The 25,286-nt window shown below is 46.6% G+C and overlaps 2 protein-coding genes and 1 pseudogene across 2 annotated transcripts in view; 2 read left to right on the top strand and 1 right to left on the bottom strand.

The window, feature by feature from the left end:
* LOC147098145 (scavenger receptor cysteine-rich domain-containing protein DMBT1-like) overlaps nt 1-25,286 on the bottom strand; it is a 530,447-nt gene that overhangs the window by 46,558 nt on the left and 458,603 nt on the right. The gene's annotated exons all lie outside the window — the stretch shown is intronic.
* The window catches only part of LOC147098148 (scavenger receptor cysteine-rich type 1 protein M130-like), a 188,131-nt pseudogene continuing 162,906 nt past the window's right edge, over nt 62-25,286 (top strand).
* On the top strand, nt 3,994-25,100 carry LOC147098149 (uncharacterized). The gene is made up of 6 exons (XM_085971342.1): nt 3,994-4,130; nt 4,296-4,412; nt 5,253-5,360; nt 20,801-20,911; nt 23,047-23,157; nt 24,777-25,100. The coding sequence occupies exons 2-6, from the start codon at nt 4,379-4,381 to the stop codon at nt 24,848-24,850; spliced, it is 438 nt and encodes a 145-aa protein (XP_085827468.1). The 5' UTR covers nt 3,994-4,130; nt 4,296-4,378; the 3' UTR covers nt 24,851-25,100.

Raw genomic sequence — 25,286 nt, 5'->3', positions numbered from 1 at the left:
CATTTATCTGTCACAGCCGCTTTAAAAGGTCAGAATTTTTCGGCTGGAGAGGATACAATGGGTTGGATTGAGTGATGAGGTTCATGTGTATTGGAAGTATAATCCTCCTGTATTGTTCTCCAACAGGACACGTGCAGTTAAGGCTGTCTGCCGGTGGAAGCCCATGTGCTGGGCGAGTGGAGGTTTATTACAATGGGACCTGGGGTTCAGTTTGTGATGATTCCTGGGACCTGGCCGACGCTAACGTGGTTTGCAAACAGCTGGGTTGCGGAAATGCATTGGACATGGAACTTCCTGCTGCTTGTGGACCAGGCTCAGGCCCAGTTTGGTTGGATGAACTGAACTGTTCGGGTGACGAATCTTTTCTGTGGGAATGTCCCTCAGCACCGTGGGGTAACCACGACTGTGCTCATAAAGAAGATGTAAGGATGATGTGTTCAGGTAAGGGCGCTTTCAACCTGCTCATTTTCTGCAGTGTTATTAGCAATGCTTCAGACAGGAGATATTACAGAGAATGACATAGAACATAAGAAGTAGGAGCAGGACTGGGCCATATGGCCCCTCGGGCCTGCTCCTCCATTCAATAGGATCATGGCTGATCCGAACCTAGACTCACATCCACTTCCCTGCCCACTCCCCATAACCGTTAATACCCTTATCAGCTAGGAAACTGTCTATCTCCGTTTCAAATTTATTTAATGTCGCAGCTTCCACAGCTCTCTGAGGTAGCAAATTCCATAGATTTACTACCCTCTGAGTGAAGAAGTTTCTCCTCATCTCAGTTTTGAAACAGCAGCCCCTTATTCTAAGATTATGCCCCCTAGTTCTCGTCTCACCCATCAGTGGAAACATCCTCCCTGCATCCACCTGTTCAATCCCCCTCAGAATCTTATATGTTTCAATAAGATCACCTCTCATTCTTCTAAACTCCAATAAGTATAGGCCCAATCTGCTCAACCTTTCGTCATACATCAACTACTTCATCCCAGGAATCAACCTAGTGAACCTTCTCTGCACTGCCTCCAATGCAAGTATATCCTTCCTTAAATATGGAGACCAAAACTGTACGCAGTACTCCAGGTGCGGTCTCACCAGTGCCCTGTAAAGTTGCATCAAAACTTCCCTACTTTTATGCTCCATACCCCTTGCAAAAAAGATCAACATTCCATTTGTCTTCCTAGTTACTTGCTATACCTGCATGCTAACCTGTTGTGTTTCATGTACTCGGACCCCAAGATCCCTTTGTACCGCAGCATTTTGTAGTCTCACTGCATTTAAATAATAACTTGATTTTTCATTCTTCGTTCCAAAGTGGATAACCTCACATTTTCCCACCTTATACCCCATCTGCCAATGTTTTGCCCACTCACTTAACCTCTCTATCTCCCTTTGCAGTCTCTTTGTGTCCTCCTCACAACTTGCTAACCCACCTATCTTTGTATCATCAGAAAACCAACAGTACACTCGGTCCCTTCATCCAAGTCATTAATATAGATTGTGAATAGCTGAGGCTCCAGCACTGATCCCTGTAGCACCCCACTAGTTACGGATTGCCAACTGCAAAATTAGCCATTTATCCCGACACTCTGTTTTCTGTTAGTTAGCCAATCCTCTATCCTTGCCAATATATTACCCCCAGCCCCGTGCGCTCGTATTTTGTGCTGTAACCTTTTATGTGGCAACTTATCGAATGCCTTCTCGAAATCCAAATACATTACATCTACTGGTTTCCCCTTATCCACCCTGTTTGTTCCATCCTCAAAGAACTCTAAACGTTTGTCAAACACGATTTGCCTTTCATAAATCCATGTTGACCCTGCTTGATTGTCTTATGATTTTCTAAATGTCCTGCTATTAACTCCTTAATAATAGATTCCAGCATTTTCCCAACGACAGATGTTAGGCGAACTGGCCTATAGCTTCCTGCTTTCTGTCTCCCACCTTTCTTGAATAATGAAACATTTGCAGTTTTCCAATTCGCTGGGACCTCTCCAGAATCCAGGGAATTTTGGCACATTACAAACAATGCATCTGCTATCTCTGCAGCCACTTCTTTTAAGCCCCTAGAATACAGGCCATCAGGTCCAGGGGATTGTCGGCCTTTAGCCCCATTAGTTTGCCTAGTACTTTTTCTCTAGTGATAGAGATTGATTTACGTTCCTCCATCCCTGTAGCCCCTTGATAATCTATTATCATTGGGGTGTTTTTAGTGTCTTCTACCGTGAAAACTCATCCAAAATAATTATTTAGAGTCTCTACCATTTCTCTATTTCTCATTATTAATTCCCCAGTCTCATCCTCTTAGGGACCAATGTTTATTTTAATTACTCTTTTCCTTTTTATATACCTGTAGATGCTCTTACTGTGTTTTTATATTATTTGCTAGTTTACTCTCATATTTTATCTTCTCCCTTCTTCCAAGGATAATGTGGCCTATGTCTTCCTCGTACCAAAATGCACCACCTCATAGTTACCTATATTAAAATTAATTTGCCAATAAAATGCCCATTCTGCCCGTTTATTAATTCTTCTTGTATTTTGTCGCAGTCCTCCTCAGTATTAACCATACCTCCTAATTTGCTGCCACCTGTAAACTTTAAAATTCTACTTCCGATTCCCAAGTGCAAATTGTTAATGCAAATGATGAGCAGCAGTGGCCCCAACACCAGTCCCTGTGGAAGACCACGTCCCACCTTCCACCAGTCTGAGTAACGACCTTTAACCCCTACTCTCTGTTTTCTGTTTGGTATCCAGCTAGCTATCCATTCTGCTACTTCTCCACTGACTCCACATGCTCTGGCCTTAGTCATGATTCTACAATGTGGTACATTATCGAATGCCTTTAGAAAATCCACGCATATTACACCTACTGCTTTAGTCTCGTCTACTCTTTCTGTAAATTCTTCAAATAATTCAATAACATTGGTCAAGTATGACCTTTCATTTTGACATCCGTGTTCACTCTTCTTTCTTATGTGTTTGGAATGTAGATGTATTTCTGAAATAATTACCGACACCGGTGCAACATGTGTTGTGCAGTATGAACCCAAAGCGGGTTATCAATCGAACCACCTGGATATTTCTTGTTTCATTGACAGAGCACAAAGAGATGCGGCTGGTGAAAGGACAGCATCGCTGTGAGGGAAGAGTGGAAGTGTTCTACAATGGGACCTGGGGAACAGTGTGCTCGGAGAAACTGGATCAACATGATGCAGAAGTGATCTGTAAACAGTTACAGTGCGGCCCCCTCATATCTATTGAGTATAACATTCGGTCATTCGGAGCGGGATCCGGACCCATTTGGCTCGATGAGATGGAATGTAAATCACACGAGTCGACCCTTTGGCAGTGTCAGTCAGACCCTTGGGGCGAACACAACTGTCATCACGGGGAGGATGCGGGTGTTGTTTGTTCAGGTAACACAAGGAAACTCTCAATGTGCGGGTGTCATTTCAAACATTGCTGTCCAATACAGTCAGCATATTTCTCTTCTCAACAGAAGCCAAAGTGCCGGAGAGATCCCACAGTTCAAGGGTCTGTGTTCGAGAACCTCGTGCTAAACATGAACATTCACTAGGTGCTTCCTCCTCTTCGTTATACAAACTATCTGACTTGTATTCCAGGCTTCTACTAAATAAATAACAATAAATGATTCTCTTTGATAGACTCGGGACAACTGTTGCGCCTGGTTGGAGGCAACACCAACTGCACCGGGAGAGTGGAGATATTGTCCAATAACAGCTGGGGCACGGTGTGTGATGACTCCTGGGATATGGCCGATGCCAATGTTGTCTGCAGACAGCTGGGTTGCGGCCCCGCTCTATTGGCCGCAGGAGGGGCCGTAATTGCCCAGGGTGCCGGTCTTATCTGGCTGGATGAGGTGAAGTGCACCGGAAGTGAATCCTTTCTGTGCGACTGTCGTTCCTCACCACCAGGTCAACATGACTGTGATCACAAGGAAGATGCCAGTGTGATTTGTTCTGGTAACATGCCTCATGGATTTCAGAAATTTAAAACAACGTTTATATTTTTAATGTAAAATCCTAATGTTTGAAGTTGATGAAATGTTTGTACAATATATTCCACAGGACTCGATTTGCCTCCTACTGCTTCTCCGTCCACACCTGCAGGTACTTTCCATCAATAGTACTATTATTAGTGGTATTGGTGTTTTTATCATGTTCTTTGTTTTGTTAATTTCTGAAGATAACGTGAGCGCTTTCAAATTGACTGGAACATTTTTAAAATATAAGGCGGACTGTGTCTGTTAAATCTTTCTGCAATCTTGTGATTAGGACAGGGAGGTAAAACCACCTCCATCCCTGTTGCCACCTGCATAACCCTCGGGGTACTTCTAATCTGTGAGCTGATCGCACTGATGGCGGTAATACAGAGAAAGGCAACAAGAAGAGGTGAGGCAGAAATCTTACCGCTGAACTAACGCTTGATCTCCGATCGCTTCATATCCTGGCGAGTCTCCAGTTAATTGCACTTTTCCATACGACGGATATTGGCTCCCGGTTAAGCAGCGCCTTGATTTCAAAATTCTTATCCTTGTTTTCAAATTCCTCGATGGCCTCACCCGTTCTCTGTAATCTCTATTTATTGATTGGTCTGTTATTCTTCCTTTATCCATTGGGTATCCGTTCCACCCCTTCAGTTTCTGGGTCCGGATGCCCAATCTCGAACTCTTTGACAGGGTTCTCCACCTTTTTGAGAAGTGACAGTTTTATAGGACTTTCTGCATTCTCCGGTGATTACTCTACCTCCCAACACAACATTTCCACACATATCTCACCCACCCAACACACTCCTGCTCCGTGTACACAGCAAGGCTCCTCTCACACTGACAGGACATGCCAAAGAACCATCAGCTCCTCACTTGTGCTTCCAAACTGATGCTCTCTGCAGAGATCAGTCAACTTCACCCAGCTTCTCTTCAGCTGAACTCCCCGTGTGGCCCCGTAACCGAGCGACCAACTGGAGTTCATTTCTCCTGATACCCCCTCATCCCGTCTTCCCGAGGTCAATACAACTGGCCGCAGTCTGCTGGAGGTGAACATGTGTCTGGACAGAGACACAGACACACACAGGGAATCACACACACAACTAAACTCCTCCACATTCACGCTAACTGATTCTGACCCTTGACTATCACTATATCTGTTATTTGGATTTATTTGCAGATGAATTCCTGTGAAACGCGCGTTGAGTGAATCAAAATGTTAATCTCCCCGCCCTCGCTCCAACAGGTGCTGTCACTCACGGCAGGGAGTCACCTGCTGGTTTGTACCAAGAAATTTATGAAGAGATTGAGAATATTCCACCCGGCGAGGATTCCGCTCAGACCCAGGGTTCAGGTCTGTATTTTCCGTTTGATATCGAATCTTCACTGGAGAAGTGTCACCTCCCCTTAAATACCCCTTTTAATGGTCAATGTACTGACTGGACACGATCAGCAGTCCACTCACTGCCCCCATGTGAAGGAGTCCTATCACAGTGACAGTGTCTCTGTGTCCGTGTGTATAGTGAGAGCAGCAATGGTTTGGGGAAGATTCCCACTGGTCGGTATTTGTCAAAGAACGGGTTTACGGGTTGTTTGTAAATAGCGAGCAGAGACGCTGTTTCCATTTCCCACCGGCTCCACACGGACTTCCTCAGATATCTGAGCCCAGGACTAATAAACCCATCGGCTGATTGTATTCTTTATTTTATATTCACTCAAACATCACCCGAAGTCACAGATCGATACAAAAGTATGGAGGTTATGCCTTAGTAATACAGGGCATTGGTGAGATCACATCTGGAGTACTGTGTACAGTATTGGTCTCCTTATTTAAGGAAGGATGTAAATGCGTTGGAAGCAGTTCAGAGAAGGTTTATTAGACTGATACCTGGAATGGGCGGGTTGTCTTATGAGGAAAGCTTGGACAGGCTAGGCTTGTATCCACTGGAGTTTAGAAGAGTAAGAGCTGACTTGATTGAAACCTATCTATATATATATATATATATATAGGACCAGAACTTCTGGTCCCCACGGGTGAGTACGCATGGGGTACGCACATGTAGGCCCAACGAAAGGGCCGGTTTCGTGCATGCACTGCGAATGCGTGGGAAACCGGAACTTCCGTTCCCTTAAAGGAAGGGATTCACGGGTCGAACGCATGTGCTGGAGTGGCAGCACGTATGCCGTGAACTTCCTTCTTTTTTGCAGGTTTCTCCGGGAGGGTAAGTCTCCAGGAGCTACCCTTTTCCAAAGCAGTCGCAAGGCCTGCTTTTAACAAGGTAAGTGGTGAATTAAGTAAGATTAAAACAATTTTCCACAGGTTTATTATTTTTAAATACTTTAAAGAAAGGTAAGTTTATTTTTAGCCCCGTTAGAAACCGTAATTAATTTTTTCAAAAAATTGAATTCTTGTTTTGGTCCAGACATTCGTGTCGGGGGGCTTCCCGCGGGTGTAAGCCCCCGACCTGCACTTAGCTTGCACGCCGGCCATTGAGCTGTAGGACCCCGTGGGATTCCGATCCGGGGCCTGGTCCAGCTGCTGGCGCGCAGTGCTTGCGTATCCCAGGGGCGCAGTTAGTTTGATGCATCACCTGGGATCACGTGGACCATGGGCAGCCAATCAGAGCAGGGATTGCTCCATTCATAAGTCTTGACAGGAAGTGCTGTCAAGACTTATAAATACTACGGCCCCAAAATAGCACTAAACCTTCAAATAAATTTTTAAAAACTATCACATTTTTTAAATAAACTAAACTACATGAAATAACTATTCTAAACAATAACTTAAATTTTTGAAAAAAATTATTTTATCTTCTAACGGGGCTAAAAATAAACTTACCTTGCTTTAAAGTATTTAAAAATAATAAACCTGTGGAAAAAATGTTCTAAATTTAATTAATTCACCACTTACCTTGTAAAAAGCAGGCCTTACGCCTGCTTTTTACATTTCTAAATTCTGCAGACATACCCTCACGGAAAAAACGGTAAAAAGAAAGCTAAGTTTGATGCGCACGCGCAGCTTCTCCATGCACGCATTCGACCTCTGAACCTCTGCATTCAGAGGAACGGAAGTGGTGGTTTCCCATGCATGCGCAGTGCATTGGGAGTTTGGTCTCCAGATTAGCAGACATCGCGGAGGCGGAGCAGCGAGGCGAGGCCCAGTCGAGGCAGCCGGGAGCAGCAGCGGGTGTTGAGTCGAGTTGGAGCAGCAAGGCGAGGCAGCCGGGAGCAGCAGTGGGTGTTGAGTCGAGTTGGAGCAGCGAGGCGAGGCCCAGTCGAGGCAGCCGGGAGCAGCAGCGGGTGTTGAGTCGAGTTGGAGCAGTGAGGCGAGGCCCAGTCGAGGCAGCCGGGAGCAGCAGCGGGTGTTGAGTCGAGTTGGAGCAGCGAGGCGAGGCAGCCTAAACAGGCTCAACAGGCAACATTCCAAAGGGAGGTCAGAATTCAAAAGTGACATCACAGCCAAGCTGGTAGGTGATTGGCTGGTTGGTGAGTACTTTTCCTTCCCTTTGAAAACCTTTATAAGTTGGTAAGTTCAATTAAATAGAGGTGTGATATTCATCATCTAGAATCGGGGCAGAGGGCATTTAAAAATAATAATAATAAATTTAATTAATTACATAGAATGGCAGAGCAGGTGATGTTTTACTGCTGCAATATGTGGGAGCTGGTGGACACAATTGATTCTCACGGTGATCACATTTGCAGTAAGTGTTGGCTGCTCGAGGAACTCTGGCTCCGTGTTGATCAGCTGGAGTCCGAGCTTGAAACACTGCAACACATCAGTGAGGGGGAGTATTACCTGGACTCTGTGTTCCAGGAAGTAGTTACAGCAATGAGATTAACTAATTCAGATGCATTCCGTGGTCAGGGACAGGAGGGTGTGTCTGAGTGAGGCAGGTACGGGGATCTAGGAGGTAGTGTTGGAGGAGCCGCAGCCCTTGCTCTTGTCCAACAGGTTCGAGGCTCTTACTCCCTGTGAGGACAGGATCAGGGACTGCAGGGAGGATGAGCAACCTGGCCACAGCACCGTGGAACGAGGGGCCATTCAAGTGGGGGGGGAGTAAAAAGAAATGTTGTAGTCGTAGGGGATAGTATCATTAGGGGGATATATAGGGTTCTTTGCAGCCGAGAGCAAGAGTCCTGAAGGCTGTGTTGCCTGCCCAGAGCCAGGGTTAAGGACATCTCCTCTGGGCTGGAGGGAAACGTGGAGTGGGAGGGGGAGGATCCGGTTGTCGTGGTCCATGTTGATACCAACAACAGAAATAGGACAAGGAAAGAGGTTCTGCTGAGGGAGTATGAGCAGCTAGGGGCCAAATTATAAAGCAGAACCACAAGGGTAATAATCTCTGGATTACTACTTGAGCCACGAGCAAATTTGGCTAGGGTAAATAAAATCAGAGAGTTAAGTGCGTGGCTCAAAGACTGGTGTGGGAGAAATGGGTTTTGCTTCTTGGGACACTGGCACCAGTACTGGGACGGGAGAGAGCTGTTCCATTGGGATGGACTTCACTTGGCCAGTGCTGGGACTAGAAACCTTGCAAATCGAATAACTAGGGCTGTACAGAGAGCTTTAAACTAATTAGTGGCGGGGCGGTTTCAAAAGAGCGAAAAATAAAAATGTCAGTGGAGAGGGCAATAGAGCAAGGTAGCAGTGGGGGAATTAAAAACCAGAGCGTGTCAGGAAGGGACAGAATGTATAAAGATAAAGGTAGAGTAGTAAAGGGGGCAAAAGCAGGAATAAATTGTCACATAACATATTTAAAAGTTCTTTATCTGAATGCACGCAGCATTTGTAAAAAAAACATGGACGAGTTGATGGTACACATAACTACACATGAGTATGACCTGGTGGCCGTTACAGAAACATGGCTGCAAGGTGACCATGACTGGGAACTAAACATCCAGGGGTATTTGACAATTAGGAAGGACAGACAGGATGGAAAGGGAGGTGGGGTGGCTATGTTAATAAAGGATGGAATCACTGCAATAGTGAGAAATGATATTGTGTAAAAGGATCAGGATAGTGAAACAGTTTGGGTGGAGATAAGGAATAATAAGGGGAAAAAGTCACTAGTGGGCGTAGTCTATAGGCCTCCTAACATTTGCAACTCTGTTGGTCCGAGTATAAATCAGGAAATAGTTGGGGCTTGTAATTAGGGAACAGCTATAATCATGGGGGATTTTAATTTTCATATTGACTGGACAAATCAAATTGGGTAGAGCAGCCTTGAGGAAGAGTTCATAGAGTGCATTAGGGACGGGTTCCTTGAGCAGTATGTAACTGAACCAATCAGGGGGCAGGCAATCTTAGATCTGGTCCTGTGTAATGAGACAGGATTAATTAAAAATGTCCTAGTAAAAGATCCCCTTGGAATGAGTGACCATAACCTGTTTGAATTCCAAATTCAGTTGGAGGGTGAGATTTGGATCTCAAACCAGCGTACTAAGCTTAAATAAAGGAGTCTATGAAGGTATGAGAGCAGAGTTGACTAAAGTGGACTGGGAAAATAGATTAAAGTGTAAGATGGTACATGAGCAGTGGTGTACATTCAAGGAGATATTTCACAACTTTCAAGAAAAATATATTCCAGTGAGGAAAAAGGGGCATAAAAGAAAAGACAGCCATCCGTGGCTATGTAAAGTAGTAAAGGATAGTATCCGACTGAAAACAAGGGCATATAAATTAGCCAGATCTAGTGGGAGGATAGAAGATGGGGAAGCATTTGAAAGCCAGCAAAGAATAACTAAAAGATTAATTAAGAAAGCGAAGATAGATTCTGAAACTAAACTAGCAAAAAATATAAAATCAGATAGCAAGAGTTTCTACAGCTATATAAAAAGAATAAGGGTGGCTGAAGTGAATGTTGCTCCCTTAGAGGTCGAGACCAGAAAATTAGTGGTGGGGAACATGGAGTTGGCAAAAACGCTGAACAAATATTTTGTATCAGTCTTTACAGTAGAGGACACTAAAAATATCCCAACACTGGACAAACAGGGAGCTATAGGGGGGGGAGGAGCAAAACACGATTAAAATCACTAAGGAGGTGGTACTCAGTAAGATAATGGGACTAAAGGCGGATAAATCCCCTGGACCTGATGGCTTGCATCCTAGGGTCTTGAGAGAAGTAACGGTAGGGATTGTGGATGCATTGGTGGTAATTTTCCAAAACTCCCTGGATTCAGGAAATGTCCTTGCAGATTGGAAAACTGCTAATGTAACGCCCTTATTTAAAAAGGGAGGCAGACATAAGGCTGTAAACTATAGACCAGTTAGCCTAACATCTGTGGTTGGTAAAATGTTGGAGTCCATTATTAAGGAAGCAGTAACAGGACATTTGGATAAGCAAAATTTAATCAGACAGAGTCAGCATGGTTTTACGAAGGGGAAGCCATGTTTGACAAATTTTCTCGAATTCTTTGAGGACGTAACAAACAGGGTGGATAAAGGGGAACCAGTGGATGTGGTGTATTTGGACTTCCAAAAGGCATTTGACAAGGTGCCGCAAAAAAATTACTGCACAAGATAAAAAATCACGGGTTTGGGGGCAATATACTGGCATGGGTGGAAGATTAGCTATCCAACAGAAAATAGAGAGTTGGGATAAATGGTTCATTCTCGGGTTGGCAATCAATAACTAGTGGTTTTCCGCAGGGGTCAGTGCTGGGACCCCAACTCTTTACAATCTATATTAACGATTAGGAGGAAGGGACCGAGTGCAACGTATCCAAGTTTGCCGACGATACAAAGATGGAAGGGAAAGCAGTGAGTGAGGAGGACATAAAAAACCTGCAAAAGGACATAGACAGGCGAAGTGCGTGGGCAAAAAATTGGCAGATGGAATATAATGTTGGAAAGTGTGAGGTTATGCACTTTGGCAGAAAAAATCAAAGAGCAAGTTATTATCTAAATGGAGAGAAACTGCAAAGTGTTACAGTACAAAGGGATCTGGGGGTCCTGGTGCATGAAACACAGAAGGTTAGTATGAAGGTACAGCAGGTAATCAGGAAGGCCAATGGAATCTTGGCTTTTATTGCAAGGGGGATGGAGTATAAAAGCAGGGAAGTCATGCTGCAGTTATACAGGGTACTGGTGACGCCACACCTGGAATACTGCGTACAGTTTTGGTTTCCATATTTAAGAAAAGTTATAATTGCTCTTGAGGCAGTTCACAGAAGGTTCACTCGGTTGATTCCAGAGATGAGGGGGTTGACTTGTGAGGAAAGTTTGAGTAGATTGGGCCTCTACTCATTGGAATTCAGAAGAATGAGAGGCGATCTTATTGAAACATATAAGATTGTGAGGGGGCTTGATTGGGTGGATGCGGTGAGGATTTTTCCATTGATGGGTGAGACTAGAACTAGGGGGCATAATCTTAGAATAAGGGGCTGCTCTTTCAAAACTGAGATGAGGAGAAACTTCTTCACTCAGAGGGTAGTAAATTTATGGAATCTGCTACCTCAGAGTTGTGGAAGCTGTGACATTAAATAAATTTAAAACGGAGATAGACAGTTTCCTAGCTGATAAAGGAATAAGGGGTTACAGGGAGAGGGCAGGGAAGTGGACGTGAGTCAAAGTTCGAATCAGCCATGATCCTATTGAATGGCGGAGCAGGCCCGAGGGGCCGTATGGCCTACTCCTGCTCCTCCTACTTATGTCCTTATGTTATGAAACCGGCACTTCCATTGGGCCTACGAGTGAGTACCCCGTGCATACTCAACCGTGGAGACCTGAATTTCTGGGCCATTATGGCCCAGAAATTGGGGTCAGAGGCTTCCTGCAGTTGCAAGCCTCTGACCTGCACTTACCTAGCCTGCCAGCTGTTGTGCTGTGTGCCCGCGTTGTATTCCGATCCTGGGCCTCTTCCAGCTGTTGGCGCACAGTGCTTGTGTATCCCAGGGGTGCAGTTAGTTCGAAGCGTCCCCTGGGGTCACGTGGGCCATGGAGAGCCAATCGTAGCAGGGAATTTCTATTCATAGATTTGACAGGAAGACCTGTCAAATCCATGAATACAGTTCAGCCCCAAAACATAACTAAAACTTCAAATACATTTCTTTGAATCAAATTTTTAAAGTAACTATAAATTACATAAAATAACTATTTTAAACAATAAGATCCTGAGGGGTCTGGACAGGGTGGACGTGGAGAGGGTGTTTCCTCTTGTGGGGGAATCTAGAACTAGGGGTCACTGTTTAAAACAGAGATGAGGAGAATTTTGTTTCTCACAGAGGGTCGCGAGTCTTTGGAACTCTCTTCCTCAAGGGCAGTGGAAGCTGAGTTTTTGAAAATTTTTAAGACAGAGTGATGCGCTATCAATTACTCATAAAAGACTGAGAGTTAAGAGAGTAACTAAAGGCTTTTATTAACAAAAGAATGAAGGTCTGCCTCGAGTGGTCGACCGGTCCAGAAATACAAAGGGCTGGGGAGCAGTCACCTTTATACTAGGACTTGTGGGAGGAGTCAGCCGAGGCATGTCCAGGCATGTACACAGTGGAATACAAACAGTGGTTTACCACATTCACCCCTTGATTAAAATTGAGTCCGGCGGGGTGAAGTGTATTAAAAGTTAGTGTATTGGAGTCTCTCCGGAGGTCTTGTCTGCCGCTGTGATCGGCGTGGCGACGGCAGGGGTAGTGGAGCTTCCGGCGTCGAGTCCTGCGTAGGCTGTGGCACAGGCATGTCGTCCTCGTAGATGTCGAGCGGGTCGCGGGGCCCAGGCCTGCCGTCTGCTGGGGCTGGATATCGGATCGTGGGGGGGGGGTGGTAGTGAGTAGTGGGTTACTGCGGCCCCCGAGGGTGCAAGGTCTCTTATGGAGACTGTGTCCTCCCGCCCGTCTGGGTATGCAATGTAAGCATACTGGGGGTTGGCGTGGAGGAGGTCGACCCTCTCAACCAGGGGGTCCGTTTTATGGGTCCTCACGTGTCTTCTCAGTAGGACCGGCCCTGGGGACGTCAGCCATGGCGGTAGCGATGTCCCCGATGTGGACTTCCTTGGGAAGACAAACATTTTCTCATGGGGGGTGGCATTAGTGGCAGTGCAGAGCAGTGACCAAATAGAGTGGAGCGCATCGGGGAGCACATCCTGCCAGCGGGAGGTTGGAAGGCCCCTAGACTTTAAGGCTAGCAGGGCGGCCTTCCAAACTGTCGCATTTTCTCTTTCCACCTGTCCGTTCCCCCGGGGGTTGTAACTGGTGGTCCTGCTTGTGGCAATACCCCTAGTTAGCAGGTACTGACGGAGTTCATCGCTCATAAACGATGAGCCCCGGTCGCTATGGATATAGCTGGGGAAACCGAACAGGGTGAAGAGGTCGTTCAGACATTTAATGACCGTGGCACTGGTCATGTCCGGGCAGGGGATGGCGAACGGGAAACAGGAGTACTCATCAATAATATTGAGGAAGTACACATTGCGGTCGGAGGAGGGGAGAGGCCCTTTAAAATCAACGCTCAGGCGCTCGAAGGGGCGAGTGGCTTTTATCAGGTGGGCCCTGTCTGGTCTATAAAAGTGCGGTTTGCACTCAGCGCAGACTTGGCACTTCCTGGTCATGGTCCTGACCTCCTCAATAGAGTAAGGCAGGTTGCGGGCCTTGATGAAGTGGAAGAACCTGGTGACCCCCGGGTGGCAGAGGTCATTGTGGAGGGCCCGCAGTCTATCGATCTGCACGCTGGCGCAGGTGCCACACGATAGCGCATCCGGGGGTTCATTGAGCTTCCCGGGCCGGTACAAGATCTCGTAATTGTAGGTGGAAAGTTCGATTCTCCACCTCAAGATCTTGTCATTTTTGATTTTGCCCCTCTGCTTGTTGTTAAACATGAAAGCAACTGAACGCTGGTCAGTGAGCAGGGTAAATCGTTTTCCGGCCAGGTAGTGCCTCCAATGATGCACAGCCTCCACAATCGCCTGGGCCTCCTTCTCAACAGCGGAGTGTCTGGTCTCCGGGCCTTGGAGGGTTCGTGAAAAGAAGGCCACGGGTCACCCCGCCTGATTGAGGGTAGCGGCCAGGGCAAAGTCGGACGCGTCGCTTTCCACCTGGAAGGGGATGGATTCGTCCACTGCATGCATGGTGGCTTTGGCAATGTCCTCCTTGATACGGTGGAAGGCTAAGCGGGCCTCTGCCATCAAGGGAAAAGAGGTGGACTTGATCAGCGGACGGGCCTTGTCCGCATAGTAGGGGACCCACTGGGCGTAATAGGAGAAAAACCCTAGGCACCTCTTCAGGGCCTTGGGGCAGTGGGAGTTCCATAAGGGGACGCATCCGGTCGGGGTCGGGGCCGATGACTCCGTGTTCCACAACACAGCCAAGGATGGCGAGGCGGTTTGTGCGGAATATGCACTTCTCCTTGTTATATGTCAGGTTCAGGAGTTTGGCGGTGCGGAGGAATTTTTCGAGGTTTGCGTCATGGTCCTGCAAGTCACGGCCCCAGATGGTCACATTGTCCAGATATGGGAAAGTGGCCTGCAACGCATTTTGATCTACCATCCGGTCCATCTCCCTTTGGAAGACGGAGACCCCGTTGGTGACGCCAAAGGGAACCCTAAGGAAGTGATAGAGGCGGCCGTTTGCCTCAAAGGCAGTATACTGGCGGTCCTCAGGGCGGATAGGGAGCTGGTGGTATGCTGATTTCAGGTCAATGGTCGAGAAGACGCGGTACTGCGTGATCTGGTTGACCATATCAGCTATGCGGGGGAGTGGGTAGGCGTCTAGCAGGGTGTAGCGATTTATTGTCTGGCTGTAGTCGATGACCAGGCGCTGCTTCTCGCCGGTCTTAACGACCACAACCTGGGCTCGCCAGGGGCTGGTGCTGCCCTCAATAATCCCTTCCTTCAGGAGCCGCTCCACTTCGGTTTTAATGAAAACCCTGTCCCCGGCACTGTATCGCCTGCTCTTTGTGGCGATGGGCTTACAGTCGGGGGTGAGGTTAGCAAACAGTGGGGGGGGGGTGACTCTGAGTGTGGAGAGGTTGCACCTGGTGCGCGGTGGGCAATTTGGAAGCTGCTGGCTGCGGACTGTGAGTGGGGGTAGGGGTCCACCGTACGCCATCGTAACACTTTTAAGGTGGCACTGAAAATCTAACCCCAGCAGGACGGCAGCGCAGAGGTCGGGCAGGACCAGAAGTTTAAAATGATCGTACACGGTCCCGTCTACTACGAGTGTCACCACGCAGTAGCCGCCGATGTCCGCCGGCTGGGACTCGGAGGCCATAGAAATCCGCTGGTGCGCAGGCAGGACTGGGAGAGAGCAACGCCGCACCGTGTCGGGGTGGATGAAGCTCTCTGTGCTCCCAGAGTCAAAAAGGCAGATTGTATCGTGACCATTTACCTTAATGTCCATTGTGGAACTGGCCAGCTGGTGCGGTCTCGCTTGGTCCAGTGTAACGGATGCCAGCGCAGGGGTCGGTGTGTCGCTGCGGGTATCAGATGAGGCGGTGTTGGGGGCCTGCTGCGTTCCGGCTGTCGTCCAAGATGGCAGCGTCCATGATCCCCATGTGGCTGGAGGCGTCCAAAATGGCTGCTGTACCGGTGGTTCGCACATGGCCGGGGAGGCCCAAGATGGCGGCCCGCATGGTCCACACGCGGCGCTGCTGGGGTTCGGGGTGGCTTTGGCCCTGCAGACGCTAGCGTAGTGTCCCTTCTTCCCGCAGCCCGAGCAGATCGCGTTTTTCGCCGGGCAGCGCGCTCTGGGGTGTTTTGCCTGGCCACAGAAGTAGCATTTCTGGCCTTGGGGCACTGCTGTCTGGCCTTGGGACACTGCTGCGGTCGTTGGGCCGTTGCTGGGGTGTGGCTGGGGTGGCACGGTGCTATGAGGCGGTCCTACCGTGTCCCAGGCTGTCATTCCCCGCGGCGTCCACGGTGCAGAGGAGTAGGCATCCATGCCTCGGTAGGCTGCATCCAATGATAGTGCGAGTTCAGAGGCCTTGTTGAGGTCGAGGTCGGGTGTAATTGGATCTGTGGCCCGCTACAAAAGCGTCCCGGATAAGTTCCTCTGTGTACATGGCGGCCTTTACATCCTTACAACCACAGGCCCGGCCAAGCACAGACAGTGCCTGAAGGTATTCCACGGTCGATTTCCCAGGTTGTTGTTTACGACTCCCCAGAAGGTGCCTGGCGTACACTTCATTCACTGGGCACGTGTACTGGTCCTTGAGGAGCTTGATAGCGTCCGCGTACGAGGTCGCGTCTTGGATGACCGAGTACACTCGGTGGTTCACTTTGGAGGTCAGGACATCTAGTTTGTCCTCGTCCGATTTGATTGCTGCGGAGGCGGTCAGGAATTTTTCGAAACACCTAAGCCAGTGAGTAAACTTGGTGGATGAGTCCGCCTCCCGATGATCTAAGTCCAGGCATGCTGGTGTGAGGATCTTCTCCATTATAAAAATTTTGTTAATAAAATTGATGCGCTATCAATTACTCATAAAAGACTGAGAGTTAAGAGAGTAACTAAAGGCTTTTATTAACAAAAGAATGAAGGTCTGCCTCGAGTGGTCGACCGGTCCAGAAATACAAAGGGCTGGGGAGCAGTCACCTTTATACTAGGACTTGTGGGAGGAGTCAGCCGAGGCATGTCCAGGCATGTACACAGTGGAATACAAACAGTGGTTTACCACACAGAGGTAGATAGATTCTTGATAAGCAAAGGGGTGAAAGGTTATTGGGGGTAGGCGGGAATGTGGAGTAATCAGATCAGCCATGATCTTATTGATTGGCGGAGCAGGCTCGAGGGGCCGAGTGGCCTACTCCTGCTCCTAATTTGTATGTTCGTATGATTGAAATCATCTTCATTCCTTCCTTTATAATATTGGCCTCGAATTTGCGATCGAAGGCTTGCCATAGACGAACGACTCTGGACCGCAAGCAAAGTACGCAGCTACCTGCTGCCTCCAGACCTTTGGTCTGTTCTGCTCTTGGGCCTGCAGGCGTCCACCTGTGTAAAAGCCCTGTATCCCAGACGCGCAAGCGGTTCACGTGGGCCAGTCCAACCAATCACAAAGGGGAATTCCTATTTTGTTTTTGGGGAATCCATTTCAGTACGGAATTCCCGTAACCAGAATGACCCAGATTTCCCGGGGCCGTTGGCCGAGTACGTGGTGTGTACCCAGCTGTAACTCACCCCCGAGTTCCGGGTTTCCACGTTCGATGCGCATGCGCGAAAACTCGGAACTTGCGCTCTGTCAAGTTTCAGCTCGACATCCACCACATCCCCGGAAATGGACATTCCCTGGCGGAGAGCTGGGCTATTTACCCAACTACTGCCCAGCGAATGCCCGTGAAACTCTTACCCCTGGTAAAAGCAGGGGTAAGGTCGTCTCTTAACAGTGTAAGAGTTTAAATAAATATTAAAATATATATTTTAAAATTATTTATAGGTAAAAAAAATTAAATTTTGTTTAGGTTATTTTTAACACCCGTAAAACGTTTACATTTATTTTTCAAAAAATTAAACTTTTGTTTTAAATATTTAATGAAATTGTATTTTAATTAATTTTGAACGTGTAATGATTTGTTTTTATTTAACTGGTGTGTAATTGACATTTTAGGGGATTCCTTTTCATGCTGATGGTGATTCTGTACCTAAAGCCCCATAAGCAGAATGGTGATCCGCCTTTCTGATTGTTTGGGACGGCTCACATGATCCCAGAGGCGCTCACAAACCACGTGCACCTGAGACACGGGAGCCTTTACGCAGGTGTTGGCGGAGAGGCCCAGGAGCGCAAATGTCCAAACCTCCGAGACCATCAGGTCGGTTCGCACTATTCTTGCGTTTTGGAGGCATTCACCCGCGGGAAGCCCCCGACCGCAAATTGAAAGAGCATTTACAGCACTTAAATAAAAATAAATAATCACAGGTTCCAAATTAGTTAAAACTCAATTTAATTAAACATTTAAAATCATTTTTTGTAGAATAAATATAAAAATTTTAAAGGGTCCAAATATAACCTAAACTAACGTTAAAGATTTAAATAACATGCACACAGGTAAAAGAAGGCCTTACCCCTGCTTTTACCAGGTTTAAGGGTTTTGTGAGCATTCGCTGGGCAGTAGTTCGGCAAATAGTCCAACTCTGCAGCAGTGAATGTCAATTTCCTGCGGATTCGAACGATCTGTTAAACAGAATCTGGACAGATTGCAAGTTCTGGGCTGTCGGGCATCACAGGCGGAACCCCGGAACTTGCGGGAAACTTACGATGGTGTGTGTACACCATCATAGGCCGCGGAAAATCCAGGCCATCATTTCCTGTGTAAGCTGACCTTGGAGTCTCTGTCACTAACATTTCATTTTATTCCCTTTAATCAATCCCATAAAAACTCGCTGATCTTATGAGGCGACAGCCACATTGTCCCAGATTCCATTTCTCTGGGTGACTGGATTCCTGTATCTGGAACATGTTCCTCGCAGGAAATCCTAACCTCTGATTGGTTGTTTCTATACGACTTATTCTAACAGGTTGTATTCTGATATATAACATTAATTTACACATTGTGCTTCAGGATATCAGAGCAATACGCTTATCAAATCGATGAATCATTTGTCTTGGGCTATATTTAGGGAGGGAGTTAACCGTTAACATAAATCATTTGATTAAAAAACAGATGGATGAACGAATCGGATATTGTCCTCCTTGCACTATTTTCTGACCCATGTGTGGGGCGGGGGTCCAATTTGTGCTGTCACCACCGGCGGTTTGAGTCTCTGAAAATGAAAGAGACGGCAGGGTTGTGGAGGGATCATGATCAGGAAACCCCGCTCCCTCTCTGTACTAAACAACTATGTTATAGACTATTATCTCTGCTCTGATACCTATTACCTGTACTAATGGGCTGTACTATATATTATTGGCCCAGAAATTCGGATCGGGGGCTTCCCGCGGGTGCATGCCCCCGACCTACACTTACATAGCGCGCCGAAAGTAGAGGCCTGGGCCTGCGTGTATTTCTGGTCTGTGGCCTGCCCCAGCTCCCGGCGCGCTGTGCTTGCGTGATCCAGTGGCGTAGTTAGTTCGATGCGTCGGCTGGGATCACGTGAGCACTGGGCAACCAATCGGAGGATGCAAAAGTCCATTCATGAGTTAGACATAAGACCTGTCAAGCTCATGAAAACTCCGGGCGCCCAAAACAGTACATAACCTTAAAATAAATTTAAAAAAAACATCACACTATTTAAATCAACTATAAATAACATTAAATAACCGTTTTAAACAAAAATTTAAATTTTTGAAAAACACAATTTTATAAAAAATCGGAGCTAAAAATACACTTACCTTACTGTGCAGTATTTAAAAATAATAAACCTGTGGAAAAAATGTTCTAATTTTAATTAATTGACCACTTACCTTTTAAACTGATGTCCTTACGTCTGCTTTTTTAATGTGTAAAAAGTGGAGGCCTTCACGCACGGGCAAACCTGTCATAAACCGGAAGTTCAACGCGCTCGCGCTGCCTCATACGTCGCACGCATTTCACCTCTTAACACCTCCTTTCAGGGGACCGGAAGTGCTGTTTTCCCGCGCATGCAAGAAACCGGCACTTCCATCTGGTCCACGCGTGGGTACCCCGTGCGCACTCACGCGTTGGGACCCGAATTACTGGGCCATTGTGTCTGACCGCTGCGAGGGCCGTCATTTATGGTCCATCCTTATTTGCCCTGATAAGGTGGTGATGGGCGTTCCTCTTGAACCGCTGCAGTCCTTGTGGTGAATGATTACCACAATGGTGTCAGTTACCAAATTCCATCACATTGTCACAGGGACGATGAAGCTATTGGGCTGGAAATTGCGGTCGGAGGCTTCCCGCAGGCGATTGCCTCTGAACCACAATTAAACTCCGCACCTACCTGGTGCCTCTGGACCTTCGGACACTTGTGCTCCTGGGCCTCCAGGCATATGCCTGTGTAAAGGCCCAGGAGCACATGCGGTGCGCAAGCGCCCCTGGGATAAGGTGGGCCAGCCCAACAAAGCACAAAGGGTGATTCTCATTATCCTTATGGGGATTCAATTTAAAGAAAGACATGCATTTATATGGCGCCTTTCACGACCACTGGACGTCTGAAAGCACTTTACAGCCAATTAAGTACTTTTGGAGTGTAGTCACTGTTGCAATGTGGGAAATGGGGCAGCCAAGTTACGCACAGCAAGCTCCCACAAACAGCAATGTGATAATGACCAGATAATCTGTTCTTGTTATCTTGATTGAAGAACAAATATTTAACTACGGAATCCACATAAGCATAATAGGAATCCCCTAAAAAATACATTTTAACAAAACTGAAATAAAAATAAATCATCACATAGTCAAAATTAATTCAAATAAAATGTAATTAAACATTAAAAGGAAAATTTAATTTTTTGAAATATAAATTTAAACATTTTTCAAGGGGCAAAAAATATCGTAAACTAATTTAAAAGGTTTATGTATGTTTAAATAATTTAAATACCTGTATTTTACTATGTATTTAAATGCTTACACTGGTACAAGAAGGCCTTACTCCTGCTTGTACCAGGTGTAAGTGTTGTGTGGGCATTCGCTGGGCGGTAGTTGGGCAAATAGCCAAACCCTGCGCCAGCGAATGTCCATTTCCTGCGGATGAGCACGATCTGTCAAACAGAATCTCAACAGATTGCAAGTTCTGGGTTTTTGTGCATGTGAATCACATGTGGAAACACGAAACTTGTGGGACACTTATGACCATGTACACTGTGTGTATGCGGTCATAGGCCCCGGAAAATCCGGCTCATTATGTTGTCTGCTCCGATATCCTGAACAATCTCTCCAATAACCATCCATTATTTGTGTTTGACAGTTTCTGGTTCCATTGACTCCCTCAATCAGATTGAATATTACACCAGTGACATTTTGGGTGACACTGACCCCGGATCAGAAAATCCTGAAGGGAACTCCTCCAGTATTCAAGGTGGGTACATTTTTACTTCCAACAATCTCTTTTTTGCACTTCACGCTTTCTACTACCTAAAACCAACAACTAAAGATAACAGAGCTTACTTGCCGATGAATGACACTGCCAGGGACCCGTTGTACCGGACAGTGATTTTAGTTACAAAATATTGTAGAAATAATTTGGATTTGAAACAAAATCATGTTAATTTCCCCCAATGGTATAATGGAATATTTTTTCGTTCCTGGATTCGCTGGCAAGGCCAGCATTTATTGCCCATCCCTAATTGCCCTTGAGAAGGTGGAGGTGAGACAGCTTCTTGAACCGCTGGAGTCCCTGTGCTGTTACAGAGTGAGTTACAGGATTTTGGCCCAAGGACAATGAAGTAATGTCGATATATTTCCATGTCAGAATGGTGTGCAACTTGGAGGGGAACTTGCAGGCGATGGTGTTCCCTGGTGCCTGCTGGCCTTGTCCTTCTAGGTCTTAGAGGTCGCGGGTTTGGGAGGTGCTGCTTAAGAAGCCTTGGCGAGTTGCTGCAGTGCATCTTGTAGATGGTACACACTGGAGCCACGGGGCGCTGGTGGTGGAGGGAGAGAATCTATAAGGTGCTGGATGGGGTGCCAATCAAGCGGGCTGAATTGTCCTCGATGGTGTCGAGCTTCTTGAGTGTTGCAAGAGCTGCACTCATCCAGGCAAGTGGAGAGTATTCCATCACACTCCTGACTTGTGCCCTGTAGATGGTGGAAAGGCTTTGGGCAGTCAGGAAATGAGACACTCGCCGCAGAATACCTGGCCTCTGATCTGCTCTTGTAACTATAGTATTTATGTGACTGGTCAATGGTGACACCTTCCATTACTTTGCTGATGATTGAGAATAGACTGATGGACCGGTAATTCGCCGGATTGGATTTGTCCTGCTTTTTGGGAATTTTCAAACCTGGGCAGTATTCCACATTGTCGGGTAAATGCCAGTGTTGTAGCTGTACTGGGACAGCTTGGCTTCAGGCGCGGCTAGTTCTGGAGCACAGGTCATGAGCCGACATGTTGTTAGAGCCCATGGCCATTGCTGTATCCAGTACACTCAGCCGTTTCTTGATATCACGTGGAGTGAATCGAATTGACTGAAGACTGGCTTCTGTGATGGTGGGGGACCGAGGAGGAGGCCGATATGGATCATCCACTCGGCACTTCTGGCTGAAGATGGTTGCAAACGCTTCAGCCTTGTCTTTTGAACTCGCGTGCTGGGCTCCGCCATCATGGGGGATGGGGATACTGATGAAGCCTGTTCCTCCCGTTAGTTGTTTAATTATCCACCGCCATTTACTACTGGATGTGGCTGGACTGCAGAGCTTTGATCTGAACTGTTGATTCTGTAAATCCTGTACCCTTGCTGCCCTCAGTCCTTCTTCCAAGTGGTGTTCAACATGGAGGAGCACTGATTCAGCAGCTGAGGGAGGGTGGTAGTTGGTAATCATCAGCAGGTTTCCTTGCTCATGCTCGACCTGAAGCCATAAGATTTCATGGTTCTGGAGTCAATGTTCAGCAATCCCATTGCCACTTCCTCCCGAATGTATAGCACTGTACCGACACTTATGGTGGGTCTGTCCACCTGGTGGGACAGAACAAACCTACGGTTTGTGTTGGAGGAGTTACCTAATGGCTTTAAGGTATGATTCTTTGAGTATGACTTTGTCAGGCTGTTGCTTGCTAGTCTGTGCAGCTATGGGACAATTTTGGCACAAGTCCCCAAATATTAATGAGATGGACTTTGCATTGTTGAGTGGGCTGTGTGTGCCACTGTCGTGTCCAAGGTCGATCATGATCAGGAAACCCCGCTCACTCTCTCTGTACTAACCGACTATGTTACACACTATTTTCTCTGCTCTGATACCTAGGTATTACCTGTACTAATGGACTGTAGGTTATTGTGTTTGGGAGGGCCGGCATTTATGGTCCATCTCTAGTTACCCTGATAAGGTAGTGGTGGGCCTTCTCCTGAACAACTGCAGTCCTTGTAGTGAATGATCTCCCACAATGGTGTCAGTTACCAAAATCCAGGATATTGTCACAGGGACGATGAAGGTATTATGTTGTCTGCTCCGATGTGCTGAAAATCTCTCCAATAACCATCCATTTTTTGTGTTTGACAGTTTCGGGTTCCATTGACGCCCTCAATCAGATTGAATATTACACTAGTGACATCTTGGGTGACACTGATCCGGGATCAGAAAATCCTGAAGGGACCTCCTCCAGTATTCAGGGTGGGTATATTTTCACTCCCTACAATCTTTGTTGGACTTCACACACTTTATTACCTAAAAGACATCAGAGCTTACTCGCCGAAAAATAACACTGCCAAGGATCCGTAGTACTGGACGGTGATCTTATTTACAAAATATTGTGGAAATAGTTTGGATTTGAAACAAAATCATTTCGAATTTCCCCAATGGTATAATGGAAGGAAACATTCAGTTCATTGTGTTTCCTCACACGGCTCTATGGGCCGAGAAATGTGAAATGTGTGTGCAGGTTGGGTGGGTGATTCAGTGGGAAATGTGTGACTTTAAAACGGAGACTAAACTACCCCGACATGACACGGTCCAATCATTCCCCCAAATAACCCCACTTCACCCGAAGACCACATTGGTCCGCTCTCCTGCCCTGCAAGGCCCGGGTAGATTGATCTTTAATAATATCATTCTGAGCACTCAGTGCTGGCATTTGGTTTCAGTGGAAATCTCTATTTCCTCCCAGGTTCGGTTCCGGGCGACTATGACGATGTTGAGACTGGAGTAACTGGCACTCAGGGCGGTCCTGATGCTCTCCTCACACTCAGAAGTGCCGGCGGTGATCTCTCCACTCTCGGTGAGTTACATCTCTGACATTCCCGCAGTCACCAGCCCTCTGTGTAGGAATGGACTGGCGCTGTTTTAAATTCCCTTTCAATCGGCGGTGACACAGAGCGATGGTTGATTGAAGTCCATGTTGTGATTACAGGAAATGAAGTGTTCTAGAACAGGGATGTTCTAGAAAAGAGATCCTGATGCTGTTCAGTTTGGATTATCTTCCTTTTTAATACTCGCACCAGGAATCATTCCAGTGCTCAAACTGAACCGCCCGATTCTCGGATATTAGATGCACCTCGTCTGCTGTCACCCAGCGGTAAAACCCAGCACGGGGGTGTGGGTAGAAAACAATTCTCTTCCACTCACAGACCAGCAAAGCCCAGCCCCTTCACCAAATTGACAGATATATGTGACCCACACTGATGCGGGTTTTACCGCCATCATTAACCCATAATCTGTCTCTCCCACAGGGTACAGCTCTCAGACCCGCACTGCTCCCGGTTTACCGGTTCCTTCCACTCCTGGTAACAATGACCATGTTCACTGTGACACGTTCACAACCCCGGACATTCCGCCACCGATGGGCAGTGACTGTGTGGCTCAAAATGTTACATCTACGTCAAGCCGGTAAGAGCAATGTTTTATTATCTGCTGCATTGTTTGTGCCCCAGTGCTGGGGAATGTCCAGTCCCGGGTGGATTCTACTGTGTGACAATGGGCAGTGTGTTCAACCGGTAGTGATACTGAAACTAGCAGAGAGAACATGCTGTGTATTTACTGTGGGAATAAATACCCCATTATACTGGCTGTAATTAATTCAATTCTGTGATTGTGGGGAGTGTGTTTAACTGCAAATGATACTGAAACTGTCAGAGAGAAGATGTTGTTTATTTATTATTTGAAGAAAAGACTAATTGAAGTGAAATATCAGGGAGAATATTGTGAGTAGTGAAAACGAGTCCATTGGATTGTATGGTGTGTTGGTGAAATGTTTAACCTCTCTCTCTCTCTAGGTGTTTGTTTTTTCCTTTCAGGTAAAAGTCAGCGGAAAATCCCGGATGCGATGTCCCGGGGCGTGTCACAGACAAGCGGGAAATATTGTGTGTGAAATCTGAGAGAATGTCCATTAACTTTTCCAACAGTGTGAACATGCTGAATGTGCGTTTCGTCACGATATAAACATCACTTTATTTTATCAATCGCCATGTTAATTTGTTGAATGTGCGTTTCGTCACGATATAAACATCACTTTATTTTATCAATCGCCATGTTAATTTGTTTTGAAATAAATAGATTTAGCTTTTCTCTATATTTTGGCTGCGTTCTGCTTAATTAAAAATTACAAAACAAAGAATGTATTCGGTTAATTTCTGTCTATATTAATACTGTAAGCCACTGCTTTGCGTGGATTAATCAACTCTGTAACAGTGATTAAGAACCTATGTTTATTGTTGAAGGGTTTATATGAACTTCATTTTGTAACCGCTTCAATTTTTCATCCTCTATTTAAGATGGTTCAGAACACGCAAGGGGTCAAGTGATGT

Source organism: Somniosus microcephalus, chromosome 30 (genome assembly GCF_052327205.1).
Source record: "Somniosus microcephalus isolate GS21.2 chromosome 30, FLI_Smic_1.0, whole genome shotgun sequence".
NCBI classification, from domain to species: domain Eukaryota; kingdom Metazoa; phylum Chordata; class Chondrichthyes; order Squaliformes; family Somniosidae; genus Somniosus; species Somniosus microcephalus.
The sequence above is the reverse complement of the archived record's forward strand: the minus strand, read 5'-3'. Positions and strand labels throughout refer to the sequence as shown.